General features: G+C 40.3%; 1 protein-coding gene across 1 annotated transcript in view; it reads left to right on the forward strand.

The window, feature by feature from the left end:
* LOC130578281 (glypican-5-like) overlaps nt 1-14,948 on the forward strand; it is a 318,008-nt gene that overhangs the window by 104,391 nt on the left and 198,669 nt on the right. Inside the window, exons 4-5 of the mRNA XM_057374239.1 lie at nt 1,644-1,774; nt 7,550-7,675. Of these exons, the coding sequence (XP_057230222.1) occupies nt 1,644-1,774; nt 7,550-7,675 (257 nt within the window). The remainder of the gene's footprint in view (nt 1-1,643; nt 1,775-7,549; nt 7,676-14,948) is intronic.

Below are 14,948 nucleotides of genomic sequence, written 5' to 3' on the forward strand. Positions count from 1 at the left end.
CAGGAAAAACAAGAAACTTGGGAGTTCTTAATCTCTTATGTATATGGGAACCACATTGCTTTTGCAAAGCACTCTGATGTTAGTTGGTAAAAACTCTCACAAATCCATGGTGACAAGGTTTGAGGTGTGTGTAATTTGAAGACATGAACTTTAGTGATGTGATGTAATCTAAGATGGATTTTGCAGAGACCTCTGGTGGGAATTTGGGTCTGTGTGCTCTGGGAAACCTGGGGTGGAGGGGAGAAAGCATCCTGTGCAGGAATGTGGTCCAGCTGTGTTACTCYCTCTGTCCAGCTCTAGAGGCTTCAAAAAGCATTTTTATTTTATATTTTCATTTACAGAGAGTGGGCTTTTTTCCTTCTCAGAAGTTTAGAAGGGGCTGAAATAGCCTATTTTATTTCACAAAGCTGTACTTTCACACAGTGCTGTGCTAGTCCCTGGTGAGAGCAGCACAACATGCACAGTGCATGGYGTTGAGCGAGGCAGTGGCTCCCACTCTGCCTGCTGGAGATGTGTCGGATCAATCCAGGATGTTCCCATTCAGTGGCTGCAGCTTTAGGTTCTTCACAGCATATCAGACTGSGCTGGGCTGTAACTCACATAACCAAAGCTGACAGTAGCTGTCATGCCTATAGAGCTCCCAGTTTTCAATGTTCAGTTTGCCTGTTTTTCAGAGGAGAATCTCTCAGCTTCAGATGGTGGTGTTCCTGGAGGAAATGGGCTAAGGCAGAGAAAACTGTCTCCTGTCCTTGTGCTGCCATCTGCATCAGAGTGGTGCAGAGGGACAGAGAAAGTTATCTGAASTCATCTGTGGTCTGAAATATTCAGTAGACTCATGAGGGTTCTAAAGATTCAGAAAAGTGCACAGACTAGTAAGAATCCTCTCACCTTGTTTACAGTGGAAGAGTGAAGAAGGGATATCAAATCCAGCRTGTGCAGATAATGCAGTCTGTGGGGTTTAGGTCACTGGTGTTACCATGCCCACAGTAGGATTTCCTTTGTGGTCTTTTCATGTTTGCTCGGGGATTTAAGTGTAGGTAAAACATTACACATTACTCATTTGTGGATTAGAGAGGGAAGAGACTTGTCTTACTATTGTCACTTAAAGGTGATTCAGCAAATAAATGTGTCAGGATTCACGAGCAGTGTCAGATCCACAGTGCGTGAAGGATGAGCACAAGCTGAGGACTGAGTGATGTTAATGGCCTGGTTAAAGGCTGGAAGAGTTGGCTGTCTTCTAATTACAACTCTTCAAATTCCAGATAGCTTCTGCTCTGTACGTGGGGCTGATTTTCCACCACAATCCATGTACCTTTAAACTCCAGGTGTGTTTCTAAATAAAAGTTTGGTTTGCCAACGCTTCTGTCAGTCAGTATTCAACCTGTTCCTAGGTGTTCCATAGTCCAGGTAGCCAGTGACAAATCCATGTCTGCTGACATTCTGGTGTTCTTTGCCCTGCCACATAATTTGTTCCTTTTGCAAGGCATTTGTTTCCAGGTCCTTGAAGGAAGAATCCTTTCTATCCTTCCTTTCTCTCACCCAGACAATGTCTCATGCAGCAAACACTGACTGCAATGAACGCTCAAGACGGTTGAATGATTGTAAATCAGTTTCCATTCACATCCTGTTTTCCTTTCATACAGGTTGATAAAGTGTGTGGACAGCCCAAACAGCAAGAAGGGAACCTGTCATCAGCCAATATTGTGCCAGTGAAGGAAGTGACYGAAACCCAGACATTCGTGATGGCTCACACCAGCCTGAACACTAAAAGAAGGTAACCCTAAGCTACAGCTGCTTTGAAACAARCCCTCTGCCTCATAATCTGTGCTGCTGGTTCCTTGCAGCCTAGTGTTTAACCAAAACCACRACTGTCACCCTGTCTGCGTGCTCTCCAGCCACTGCCATCGCTGGCAGTCGCATGGGTGACATTGTGGGTGGCTCCAAGAAAGGCCACACTTGGTACCATTGCTTGTCACCAAGGTGTTCATTATTACCAGAATCATTCAGTGAGAATGGTGGAAGCTTTTTCTCAACAAAGTCTAAGGAAACTAATTTTTACAGTGAGTCTAAAGTACTTAAAATGTAAMTGCCCAGGTCTGTAAGGATGTGAGTGTTGCCAGCAGCAGAATGGGAAGTGGTGAAAAGGAAAGATTCATTGCCCTGGCACCAAAACAGCCCCTGATTTCACTGGAGTGGGGAGAAGTGATAAGATCATTTGGAATATCCTTGATTTGTTACATAATGGAGCTGAAAGAGTTTTTAGGCTTATTGTGTCCATCTTGGCCCCTGTTCTTCAGCTGTGCCCCATCTTAGACACACTGAATTACTGCCACTGGCCTAGATAGGAGTGTACTCCTGCTCCTGGATCTCCTGAGTTTTTCTTTACCTTGTGTAGCTCCTGAATTGGTTTTCTGTATATTCTAAGTGGGGAGGAAAAGATGCCTTTGTGATCCCACTCCTGATATGTGAGCAGATGTCAGAGCAAACTTCCCATAAAGTCACAGTGCCTGTTTCTGGCTGACACCTTGTTCTCTGGAACAGCAGCATTAATCTGGAGCAGGCCAAGTCAGTGCAGTCATGCTGGGCTTACACCTCTTCAGTTTAAGTTGTGAGAATGAGACTTTGATCCATTTCTGTTTTAATTSTCAGTTTGTGTGAATGGAACGAACACTGCTTTGAAAGATAAAAGTCATAACAGCRAAGTTTTTTGAGTGAGAGTGGTAATTTTATCCTTTTGTCATTTGAAATCAAAGCATAACAGTTAGTGCTAGTGCTTGGAGTTAATCAATTTTTACCATGCAAATCAGAAAAAAGAGCTTTAACAAAATCAAATTAATAAATTCAGCAGTAAAAAATCCAAAGAATAGTTGTAGTGCGATTATTGAAATAGGCTTTTAACKGCACAGAGCCCTGGGCCATCTTCTGTATAACTCACTGACTTGGCTGGGGCTTAACACTGGCAGCCCAAAAGGTGCAGCTGCCAACCTATCAACAAGTGACCTCTTAAAYAGATGCAAATTTGTGTCTTTAATGGCATTCTTTCTCACCTGAGGATCTGCTTCCTCCCTTTCCCCACCATTTAGAATTATTGGGATATTGACCTTTTAAAATGTAAGGCTTGTACATGGAAAGAAAATAAACTAATGCAGTGTAAATTAGACAGTTTGCCAAAATTGGTCTGCATACTGAAAACCAGTTTATCAAAAAAATCTAAACTAAATCCCTTCTTACACAATTAGCATGAAAAATTACTGAATTACAGTGTTGATAGGTATTGTGGAGAGCCTGTGCATCGAAAATTAATGATGGAAGTATGCCATAAATAGTAAGAAGTGGAAAATTTGAAGCTATTCTCCACAACTTCCTATAAAACACATGGCCTGAAGCTTCTGCTTCTTGGAAACAATTGTGAAACCATAGGGTGAAAGGCACAGTGATTGGCTGCATCTCTGTGTTGTTCATTCTCCATCATTTAGTCACATATGATATCAATAAAAAGCAACTTAAGGTAATAAAATTCTATAATACATGGCTGAAATAATTGCTGTGGTGGGTTGTGTAAAATGCTCTTAGAGTGATGGGGAACCAGATTATGAGAGTAATTGTGTGAATGGTTTTTGATGCCCTTCCTTGGGGATATTTTGAGAAATGGAGAGCAATGATGTCAACTCTGTCAGTTCAGGTGCAGGGTCACACAGGGAACTGGCCCTGCCGAGTCTGGTGGTGTGGGTAACAGACATCCTTCCAAATGATCCTTTAACTCCACGGGAGTGTGAAACATGACTCCAGCATTTAGAGTAAGGAAAGAAGAGAATGAATGAGCCAGCACTCTCCAAATAAACAGAAAAGCTGTGGCTCGTTCCCTTAATGTGTCAAGAGCATTCCACAGCTCGCAGAGAAGAACCTCTCTGTTTGGCACCATCTGCAGAAGAAACCACAATCAAGTGGCCCCTCCTCTGTTGTGTACAACCTGCCCAGAGATGCCCTTAAAACCCCAGTGCCCCTTTGTACCCACAGCTGGATGTTTGCTCCAGAGCTATTGTGTCTCTGCCAGGTCACTTAGAAAGTCTGGCTCCTTTTCCGAGGAGTTTGAGAACCTCTGGTTTCAGCTGTTGAGCAGAGCCAGGGCTGCTGGTGCAGCTGAGGAGTGGGGTTGTTAAATGATGTCCCTTGGCTCAGATTGTTCTGCAGGGGAAGGTGTTAGGGTCTGGCTGACCCAGCCCTCCTCACCCTCTGCTCTTCTGYACAGCGAGATCTGCAAGGCACCCAAATGGAATGGGATCCTCTTCTGCAGTAATTCAACCCTTTTCTTCTCGTCTTACTCTCATGGGTTCTTGGGAGATTTCCYCTCTTTCTTTATTTTACTCTGCATTCCATTCCTGCATATTTTTTGTAATGCATCACTTAAGTGTCAGGGATAATAATGAAAGGAGCTGAAACTTGAATAAATGTCGCATGATCTTGCAAGAAACCATTTCCTATGATTAAACTGGAAAGCATAAAATTGATTATTAATTTTTTTCTTACCATTACACCATCGCAGTCAGGGATTAACTGAAACTGGCAGCATTGCTGCTGTAGTCATTTTTTAATGTGGAGGTTACTATAACATGTAATAGAGATGACAAGAAAATTGAAACCATATGATGGTGCAGGGAATGTAAATGGCATGTACAGAATCTCAGTAAATTGGAATGTTATTGCTGAGTTCAGCACAAAGAACTGCTCTGGTCAGGGTCTGGTCTAGCAAAGTTGAATATCTGCCCTTAAACATCTCTGCTYCATGGAACATTTCAAACCACTAAACACAGGCTGCTTACAGGGCTGTATGTAAAATATGTTTAACAAAGAAATACAACTTAACAGGTCCCTAACTGGAGGCAGCAGGCTTTGAAATTATATTTTGTAGGGGTTTCTTTATTATGGTGTGAATTTATGGATCTTTTATCTATTTTAAAATTAACAATTTACAAATTCCTTTGGGAATGTTTAAAGTCAATGATATCTATTTCATTTCAAATAAACTACCTCTTGGGTCAGACATCACATGATTTTATTAAAATTTGACTAATAAAGTGCTATTACAAAGTAGATTATTAATGTCAGATGCACGTTAACCACTGGCCAGGGCCAAAGTTTCACCTGGTTCAGATTTTCCCTGTTAGAAGTTTTCTAACTTTGTTTTTTTGAGTATCTGAGTTGGAATCCCTGCCTCAGTGGTGGCAGGTGCCAATGAGCTGATGGTCAGTGCAGGTCCATCCTGCCATCAGCTGCCAGAACATGTGATGGCAAAGCTGCATCATCTGTGTGTCCTCAGGCTGCTGAAGGTGGTGCTTCCTTGTTCCAGTAACACCACTAAATAATCACTAGGATTATTTTCACAGTTCTTTCTCCAACTTAGCCTGAAAGTATCTCCCATTTTGCAAAGTTGGATTTTTTTCCAGTGATGCCATCCCAGAACAGTAAAAAATACCTGTATTTATATTATTTATTAACCAACAGTAAATTGCTGATTGTACCAGAACATGAATGCTACTCATTTGTATCCCCCTTCCCATGGTTCTCATTCTAAACTGTTTGCCRTTGTTTTCTTTGTGTATTTACAGTCTTTCCATTTGGTATCAGTTACAGTTAATTTCAGTACCACTGAATTTATTTTCAGCTTTCTGCTGTGTGTGCTGCATTTGTAATTCTGCTCTTTTTTGAAAATGRTTGGGACAAGSAATCTCAGTTGTACTTTTTTCAAGYATKGAATTGACATTTTTGATTGCATGTGTACTTTGCAAAAATCTCATGATAATTTTCCTCCTGATTTATTTTCTTATATTGTCCTATGCATGTGCTYGATGACCTTTCTTTCAAATAATTTTTACTTTTCTCTTTTGTTTCTCGTTTCTTTTCCTCATTTGCCTGAATTCCTGCTTCTCCCCTGCTCCCCAACCTCTCCTGATTGATGCTTATTCTCCCCCGGCTATTCCAGTTCTCTGCCTCTGAAAGCTTCAAAGAATGACAAATCAAGAAGTTTGAAAAAAATCTCTCGGTAAGAATGAAAACAACATGACATTCTTTGTTGTCTCTACACCTAGCTCATCTCCAGCTGTAATCTGGAGCTGGCAGACTTTTGATTGCTGCTTTTACACTGTGGGGCACTGGGAAACTCTACATTTTCTTCCCTAGAGTGTTTAGTTTTATACTGATGAAAAGTAAATATTTTCACATGGTAAGACTGAGACCTGGACACAGAATTCTGCATTTGCCAAGGTTCTGCTTTGAAATGTCAGATCTTCAGTGCTGAGAATGCAAAGGAGTTTAAACTTCTAAGGGTGACCTGAGTAAGACAAGCTGTAGATTCTTAAAAGGATGCTGGTTTCCTCCTTCAAAGAACACTCTGGTTTAGAACCTGTAAAATCTTTGGCATCTGTGTTTCCTTTCGGAACTGACACTTCTGTCAGGCAGCTTCTGGCTGGGCCTGRCTCCACTCTAGAAATAGTCAAAGCTCATGTTTGTAAGTTGGCACACAAGAGATAGAAATGCTGATGACCTCCTTGTAAGCCCCCAAATTCCTGYTTTATTCTTTGCTTTAAGCACCAGCTTTCCTCTCTGTTAGGCTGAGTTGGTTTCTYAGGGCCGTGTGGTGACTGATTTATCTACAGCAGGATTTCATCACACATGGGAAATGGRATGGTTGAAGAAAGTATAAAGATAATTATGGGGAGAGATGGCCACTGCCTAAACCTTGTCGGGATGGATATTTACCAGTGGATTTGGACGTTTAAAGCACTTGTTGCTACTAAAGAGTGCTAAATCCTGGCTGGATTTGTGCCAAGCTCCATCCAGCCATATCCCCCCTCTCCAGTGCAGTGTCCCCTTACAGCCTGCCAGGCTGAAACTCTGCAAACMMMRKKRRKYCYTTKSCYYYKSMMWSGGRCTGSTGAGKGAGTTCTGAGGCCAGCACAGAGCTCAGTGATAGCTACAACTCAGCTTTATCCTGAATCTTGTCCTCCAGATCTTTARCATACCAAACAGGAGCTTCTAAACCAGTGGAATAGGGTAATTTCTCATTCTGAAATACTCTCAGTTTTGTGCTGAATTAACACTTGTTTAGTTAGTTTATTTTTATGGCTACCTCAGCCAGATATACATTATGGATATAATCAGATTATAAAAGAGGCAGCAGTTTGCCCTCAGGACGTTTTTCCATACACAGTGATCAGTAATGTACTGTATTGGCCATGCCTTTTATGATGATAAAGTTCTTCAAAGTTTTTTAATTTATGTATAAAGAGTAGGTATAGCCTTTTTTCATATTTGGTGAGAGATACGTTAAAGCCATAATGTTAAAGCCATCCTTTGTGTCTATAATTATGTGTATTAACMCTGGACTAAGTAAAATTGGATGATGTATAAGGAGTAGAAATACACTAGAAATAGAAATTAATTCAGATTACTTATTTTCTAAAGTCTTGATCTGATGCAGGGCTAGGCTGGCAGGGGGCKGAACTGCTAAGTTTAGTGTTGTGTTGTTAAATGTGCTCTTCCTGYGTTACAGAGAGTTCATCAATTACATGAAGAGGTCCCGAACCTTTTATGCCTCTATAGCAGAAAGGCTTTGTGATGGAGACCTGGTGATGAGAGACAGCTCRACCTGCTGGAATGGAGAGGACGTCGTGGAAAGGTAAAGCTCTAAGTAAAAGTTTGCTGTAATGGTGAAAAAAGTGTCTTCACATCCTTCTGATGGTTGAGCATTCGAAGACACTGTTGTCATTGTAAACTTTTGTTCATAGTGAACTTCATGACTTAAACTTGTTTAATTGAGAGAGGGTTTTGCCAAAATGAAAGCTTGAAATTGCTGAGTTTTAGGTGTCTGTGTTAGATGTGGGTGACTGTTGAAGGGCTGCTTTGTAGGGGCTGTCCTTTCCAGGTGAGGCAGCTCTGTCTGTAGGATCCTGCCTTGTGTAGGGAGCAGCACCTCGGAGGGTGACTGAGACCCTTCACAGTGTCCCCTTGATGGGCTCAGTGGTGCAGAGCTGAGCATTGTTGGGCCATGATGAGAAGATACRAAGCTTTTCCTGTAAAGGTGTCAAAAAAACACAGTGACCAGACCATGAAGTTTCTGAAGAATTTCCCTGCCATTCCTTTTCAGAATTTCTGCTGTAGCATTGTGAGTAACAACTGTTCTTAGAATTGTTCAGCACCTTTATCAGAGCAAGTTCTGCAGGCATTCTTATAACAATTTATTGTTCCAGGCTGGTAGAGCACCTAGAAGCTCTGAAGGTGAAAAGATTTTCTAGTTTCTCAGCTGATTCTTCTCCCCTCTGTATTTTGTAAGTGTCTTTCCTGTTGCCTCTTAGACTCAAACTGGAATATACATTTGCATTTCCATGAGCTAAACTTGTTGCTGTCATTCCTTTTGCTCTGTATAACATGAGGCAACATTGCCCTGAGGAGAAAAAGAGATGTTTAGAACACAAGTGCATCTTTGCTATCACTGTCAAAGTATGCATCAGCTTTTGCRCTGAGAGCTGGTTGGAAGTGTGCCAGTGAGTGTTCTCCAAAAATTTCTTTTTGTCAAAACAGAGATGTTTCATGGGATTGTGTTGGCTTTCATGATGGTTCTTTTTGAAGTGGATTTTGTGGTTTGTAGCAGTTCTCAAAGRTAAAGTTCTAGCATTCTGTTTTCTTGCTTCAAAAAAAATTTTGCAGATTGTTTTGTAGGAACTTCCTGAATAATTCCAAAACGGAGCAAAGATGTGACACTGTCTATCCCATTAATGGGGGTTCTGACTCCCACATAGCTCTGTTTAATTTTCTCATGTGCAAATAACTTCAGCTTAATTGCATTCAAGATATTTGGAAATAAATGCATGTCTAACACATCCAAAGATAACTTTAGTATTTCAATATGTATTGTCATTTCAAATTAATTGCAGAACATTTGTTTGAAGGTTTTGGCAACAATGCAGTATTCTTAATATTGATGTGTAGTGATTGCAATACTGGTTGAAGTTTTTACTGTAAAAATAATGGAGAGGAAACAGAATATCAGCATTTCTAATCAATATTTCCATATCAGAATCTCTTTTGCTTGAGACATGTTGCTGGATGCTTAGTTAGTTTTTAGAATAAACAGCTTTCTGGCCAAAAGAAAAACGAGAAAAGCCAAATAAACAAAAAAGAACCATTTTCTGTATCAGTTTTCTGGGGAAAAAAAAAAAAGAAAAAATTACATTTAATTTTTATCTTACTTTGTTAATAAAAGAATGCCAAACCACTTATGTTTTAGAAAGGCCTGAAGGGAAAAGCTGTTGTTACTTTCCTTTGTCAGTCTGTAACATTCCTGGAGCTGGAGACTCATGGAAGAGTTTCAAGTTTGAAAGAGATAGGAAGCTGGAAAAAGACTAACAAGATCCTTCATATTTTGAATTTCAAAGCAAAAAATAAAGGAAAAAGGAAACCTGACTAACTCACCCCCAAAGATGACAGCAGAAAAAAAACCCAATCCCCCCACCAAACCTACATGTATATTTGTAGTTGACAAATGGGCAAAATGGAAAATAAAAAGGTTAAATTCATGTGTGTAATCCGACAGATATAGAAAGATAATATAAGATATGACAATATATAAATATTGTGTGTTTATGTATTCTGTCCCAGTATTGATACCCTTAGGGGAAGGAGGCTCTGGTGGCAGCCTGCCCTGCCAGCAGTGCCCCCCAGCAGCACAAACAGGGCTTGCTGGCACATTCTGCTCCTTTCATCACCTGCTTTCTAGGCTGGGCTTGTCACAGTGCTGCCCACGTGGGACATAAACTGTCCTGGTGATGCCTGAAGATGCATTTCTCTTCGCTCTTTCCCCTTTCCCAGACACCAGGGCATTAAATAGCAGCAGCAGTAAACAGCTCTGAACTCAAAATAGAGCCTTTTTATTAACTGTGGCTCAGCAGAGATCCCCCCAGTGATTGGGGTGGCTCTGGGTGAACCTGGGTTTAAGGTTACTGGGGCTGTGGGGCTGGCACAGCTGCAGCTCCCGATTCCTCAACACTCCTTGTGTTTCATAATGTTGCTGGAAAGCTGAGCATTATTTAGRCTCTGTGCTAATTGGCACACGAGCTCTTTAGCAAAAACAAACTCAAGCTTTAAAAACAATCTGACACACAGATGCAGCCTGAAACAATATGAAATTGTTGCTCAGAAATGAGGATCATGCATTCAATTGGTAGAGAGGGCACTTGAGGTCTGATAAACATTTTTATGTTTTATGGGATTTGCATTGTACCTTTTTTATTTATTTTTTTGATTCTTTGGATTGGGTTTTGTCATGTTGAAATCATTGTATTTGTAAGAAAAAGAAGTTTGGGCTGCCAGTTAAATACACCATAAAGAGTCWGATTCCCACTGGTTTGAGACTGTGCTTCTGGCCTGCTCTTCAGAGAGCAGGAAACCATGGCTTTGCTAAGAATTCTTCTGTGTCAGCTCAGGACAAATTAGAAATACTTGCACCAGGARTCTTAATTGTTCTTTTGATCAGCCTGTGTCAGAATCAAGACCTCATGTAAGAAAAAGTCTTAAGAGCTGCTGAATAGTCTCAGCTTGAGAGCTGTAGCCATTTCTAACTTGGATCCTACACACAATTGTTGGACCAGAAGATCAAACTTAGATTTTTTTAGAGTGAAGAAATAAAAACCATTCTGAAAATCACCCTAGGAAGTTTTGCATTTGTTGCCTCTACATTTCAAGAGGAAATTTCTGGAGTKTCCAAATGAAATGATCATTTTGTTAATGATCATTACCTGATCTGAAATATTTTTACAGATAGTAGAAACAGAAAGATTGTTCAAGTCACATAGCATCATCCTCCTCTGCTGGTCATCCAGCTTCTTTTCTGCTTGGACTCATTTTCTCAGGAAACTTCAGCTTTAACATTTCAGGGTTARAAAAAAACCTTGGATATGAAAATAGTTTTTAAACCAGATTACTAGGAACAGAAAAGAAGGGATGGTTTGTAACACCCAGCAGGGACCCACACTTATATTCCTTCCTTTTCTCCTGCGTTCCTTAACTTGTTTTTCTTGGGATTTTGCAGTGAGTGGAAGGATTAGGGGACACCTGTCCATGGGCTTGAACAGCTCCTGTCATGGTTTTTTAGGCTCACAGGGCCTGTGTGAGCTGCCTGAGGAAGGAAGTGGCAAATCACAGTGACTTGGTTTTCTCAAAAGTGTTCCTTCAGAGACTTTCTGGTTTTATGAGTTCAGCACTTTCATTGTCCCCTTTCTCATTTCCTTAGGCTCTAGCAAGCAGCCATCTGGATGTGAAAAACAGAGATAATCATTTAGCCTTAGCATACTTAAGCATGTTTAACTTCTGTTGTTCGTGTGCCATCAGTGTAAACAATTTCTAGAGATACTCYTGTGACTGTAAACTGCAAAATGCTATCTCTTTGCAGTATTTTTCACATTTTAGGGTGTTTTCCAGGACTTGCAATGTTTTTCTTGGTGTTTTTTCAGTTTTGGATTTTTTTTTTTTTCAGGGGGAGGATGAGTTCTTTGAATTTTTTACAATTTTAAATCCCACAGAGTAAACCAAATACACACTTGTCAGAAGTGACCATTTAAGACATAAATTTGCCTGACTTACCCTTCAGAATGATGCAGAACTCTGACAGGCTGGGAATGGCAGATAATGTGTCCTTCTTCCAGGATGCTTGAAGGGTGAGAGCTAAAGTTCTTTGCTGTACAACCATGTAAATATTAATTAGGCTGCTAATTACCTCATGCACTGTGAAGGCAAATCACAGCAGCAGAGAACAGCACTGGGCCCTCTTCTCCCAGTTCACTTTCCTCAAATGGGAAAATAAGTCCTGTGGTTTTGGTCACTGAAGATGAGACATTGTGCAGAAGTACAGACAGAGAAGGGTTCCGTATGGAAGCTGATTACCTTGGTTTTACAAACTTACTTCTCTCCATGGATTGGGAAGATATATTCACTTTTTTGTCAAGAGCCATTTTTAATATTGCAAAAGATTAAGCTATGAGACAAAACTTTCAGCCCCAGTTTTCTGTTCTGTCAGAAGGGTCCCTATTACACTTTTGGGACCATTTGCAATGAAGTGGTTGTGAAATACCTTCTGTGTGTCCCATAACTACCTGTGAGTGAGGTGCCTCCTCTGCTTGGGAGAGCTGTCCAGATCACAAAGGGAACGTCCCGCAGCTGCTGTGCTGTGTGCTGAGTCCTGACACCTTTGGCATTGCAGACAGAAGGTTTTTCAATCCAAATGAAAGGCTGTCCCCAGAGAGCCCTTCAGATGTCAGGTGCTGCAGGCAGTTGGTGCAGTGTGAGCTCAGATCTGAGTGACTGTGCTGTGGGTGGGAGCAGCAGCACCCTCCAGTGCTGGCTGGGTCAGAGCATGTGCTCCAGGACAAGTATTGTTTTACACACTATTTATGTACACAGCCTTTCTCCTTATGCCGTATGATAAACCTCTGCAAGTGCACATCATGAATTTCAGCAGCAATCTCTCCCTCCTTTCCCCCTCTATTGTACAAGGAATGGTTGCACACCTACCCCTCTGCTTCATTGTTATTTGAAGCTGTTTTTTGTGGCACTTCAGTGCCTTTGTTTAATATATCACTGTTAGGTAGTAGAATCACGGCTAAATGAAGAAGGAATTATTTGCTTCTGAATTGCAGGACTTCGGAAATTAATGTTTGGGTTTGAAGATACAAATTGAGTTTCTATTATTCATGAAAGATTAATGAGTTTGGTCATAAATGCAAGAAGTTTTTTAGAGTTTTGGCCAGAAATCATGTTTTCTGGTGAGGCTTTTTGTGAGGAATAAGATTATTTGAATTCCCTTCCTCCTTGATACAAATTTCAAAAAGGTCAAGGCACGTCTTCACTATGATCCATGTTGGAAAAAGGGTGTGAAGAAAGGTGACAGAAGTCAGTGAATGTTTGTCCATGGTATCTAACCCAGACATACTTGTGTCAGACCATTGGGCTGGACTTCATCTGCACTGATCTTTGTAAGATAAACTGATAAGTCTGTATSCTTAAGAGCTTTCTTTTTGTTGGTGGTGATTTAGGGGGTTGTTTGTTTTGTGGAGTTTTTAAATGCAATTATCAAGGAAAGGCAATTTAAAGGATTTCAGTCCTGGAAAACATTAACAGATTGATCTCAGTGTCGGTATTTCATTAAATGTAATTATGTGCCARCTATTGGGAGAAAATGTAACACCAGGGAGGAGTGATGTGTTGAATTATCCAGCACCAGCTACAGGTGAGAAGCTGACCTGAGTCAGGAGGMGAAATTTGTGTGAAGGTCCAGAAAGAGCCAGGAGCAAGCTGGGGGTTCTTCATGAGGCACACAAAGAGCACAAGAATCCTGTTTCAAGGCATTGAGTAACCTTCTACAGTTCAGCCTCGAGGAGGAGCACAGAAGGAACTTCCAATATTTTGATGCTTCTCTCCAAAGATAGCCTTTTTTTCTGTGTTTTGTTTTTAAATTGTGTTTCAGCTTGTGTTTCTGAGCACAGCACAGTTAAAAATCATGCTGATGTGGTGAATGCAGTTTTCTGGTTAAGAATGACCTGCTTATTGGATATCACAGACTTTCTGTGAAATCTGACTCTCATCTGACTTGCAGTGACAGTCTTTTTCCTGCTTGGTTGATATTGTTACTGTGATATGTCCAGGCTATTGAAATGGATGGCTTAGGTCAGTGCTTGAAAAACATTTCTGTCAATGCAAATGGAGATTTGACTTGCAAAGGCATTCTTTTGACACTGTGTCACTGAACATTTTCTTTCAGGCTGAGGGACTTGAATACAAATAATTAATAATTGATTTCAGGGTTTCTTGGGGAGCACCTCTGGATTTGATATCTACTCAATGTGTACTTTACTTCTTTGAGCAGAATTCAGGGGAGAATAAATTTTGTCACACAGCCCCCAGCTTACTCCACTGGGACAGTGTTTTGCAGATGACTAATTTGAAACTCTCATTGTGTCCCTTTTATTTTGGCAAATTTGGGTTATTCTTTATTGAAGAGGAATAAGGAGTGATAGGCAGGTTCTCTTGTATGCTAGGTTTTTTTATTTATTCAGAAGAAGGAAAGAGCAGCCCTTATTTAGTCAGAAAACTGAAACTTTCCAATTAAAATACTGCAGTAATAATATGATAGTGCTCCAATCATTGAAGCTCTTCTAACATAAACAATTCAGACATGGTTAAAGTCCATGGAAAATATCCAAGATAAAGTTTATTTTCTTGTGCAGAGTCCAACACAGTGACTTTATACCTATTCCTCTTAGGAAAGGTCACACTCCAAGTCCTATGGAAAAGATAGAAAGTGGAAGTCTTATCTGATCCTTCAGTCTGTTGTAGCCAATGATTCTTGCAGGAGCGAAGTAAAATTAATTTTCTTTCATTTACAGTGGGTATGCAATACAGCAATATAAACAAGAAGGAAAAATCCCATCAAAGCCTGCAGATATTGAACTGAATATGTATTCTTCAGGATATCAATTAAATGAGATAGCAGTGAGAGTGTTTTTAAAACTGATACACCTAATCCTTTCTACTAAAACTATAGGGTAGGGTTGTAAGTGTGGTGCCTTTGTTGGATGGAAAGGAATACCATATGATGTTTGGATTTTAGCATTTTTCAGAATATTGAATTTTTGACATTATTTCAAGATGAAATGAAAGACATAAAAGTAACAGTGTATTTTTAAAAAGTACTTGGAAGTGAATTTTCTCATTTTCCTTTTTCTGGTCYTGTGTCCCAGCAGTGATGAAAACAGCATTTGTAGACTCTACAGTATGAAAGGCCATTGGAAAAAAACTCACGTATTAAATTCTCTGGACTTTGAAGCAGGAATCCCTCAGTGTTTTAATATAGTGATCTAATAAGAAATTCTGCATTTTTCAAACAGAAGGGAATTACTTGA

This window comes from Malurus melanocephalus, unplaced genomic scaffold (assembly GCF_030028575.1).
Source record: "Malurus melanocephalus ecotype Western Australia unplaced genomic scaffold, MMel_1.1 scaffold_220, whole genome shotgun sequence".
NCBI lineage: Eukaryota > Metazoa > Chordata > Aves > Passeriformes > Maluridae > Malurus > Malurus melanocephalus.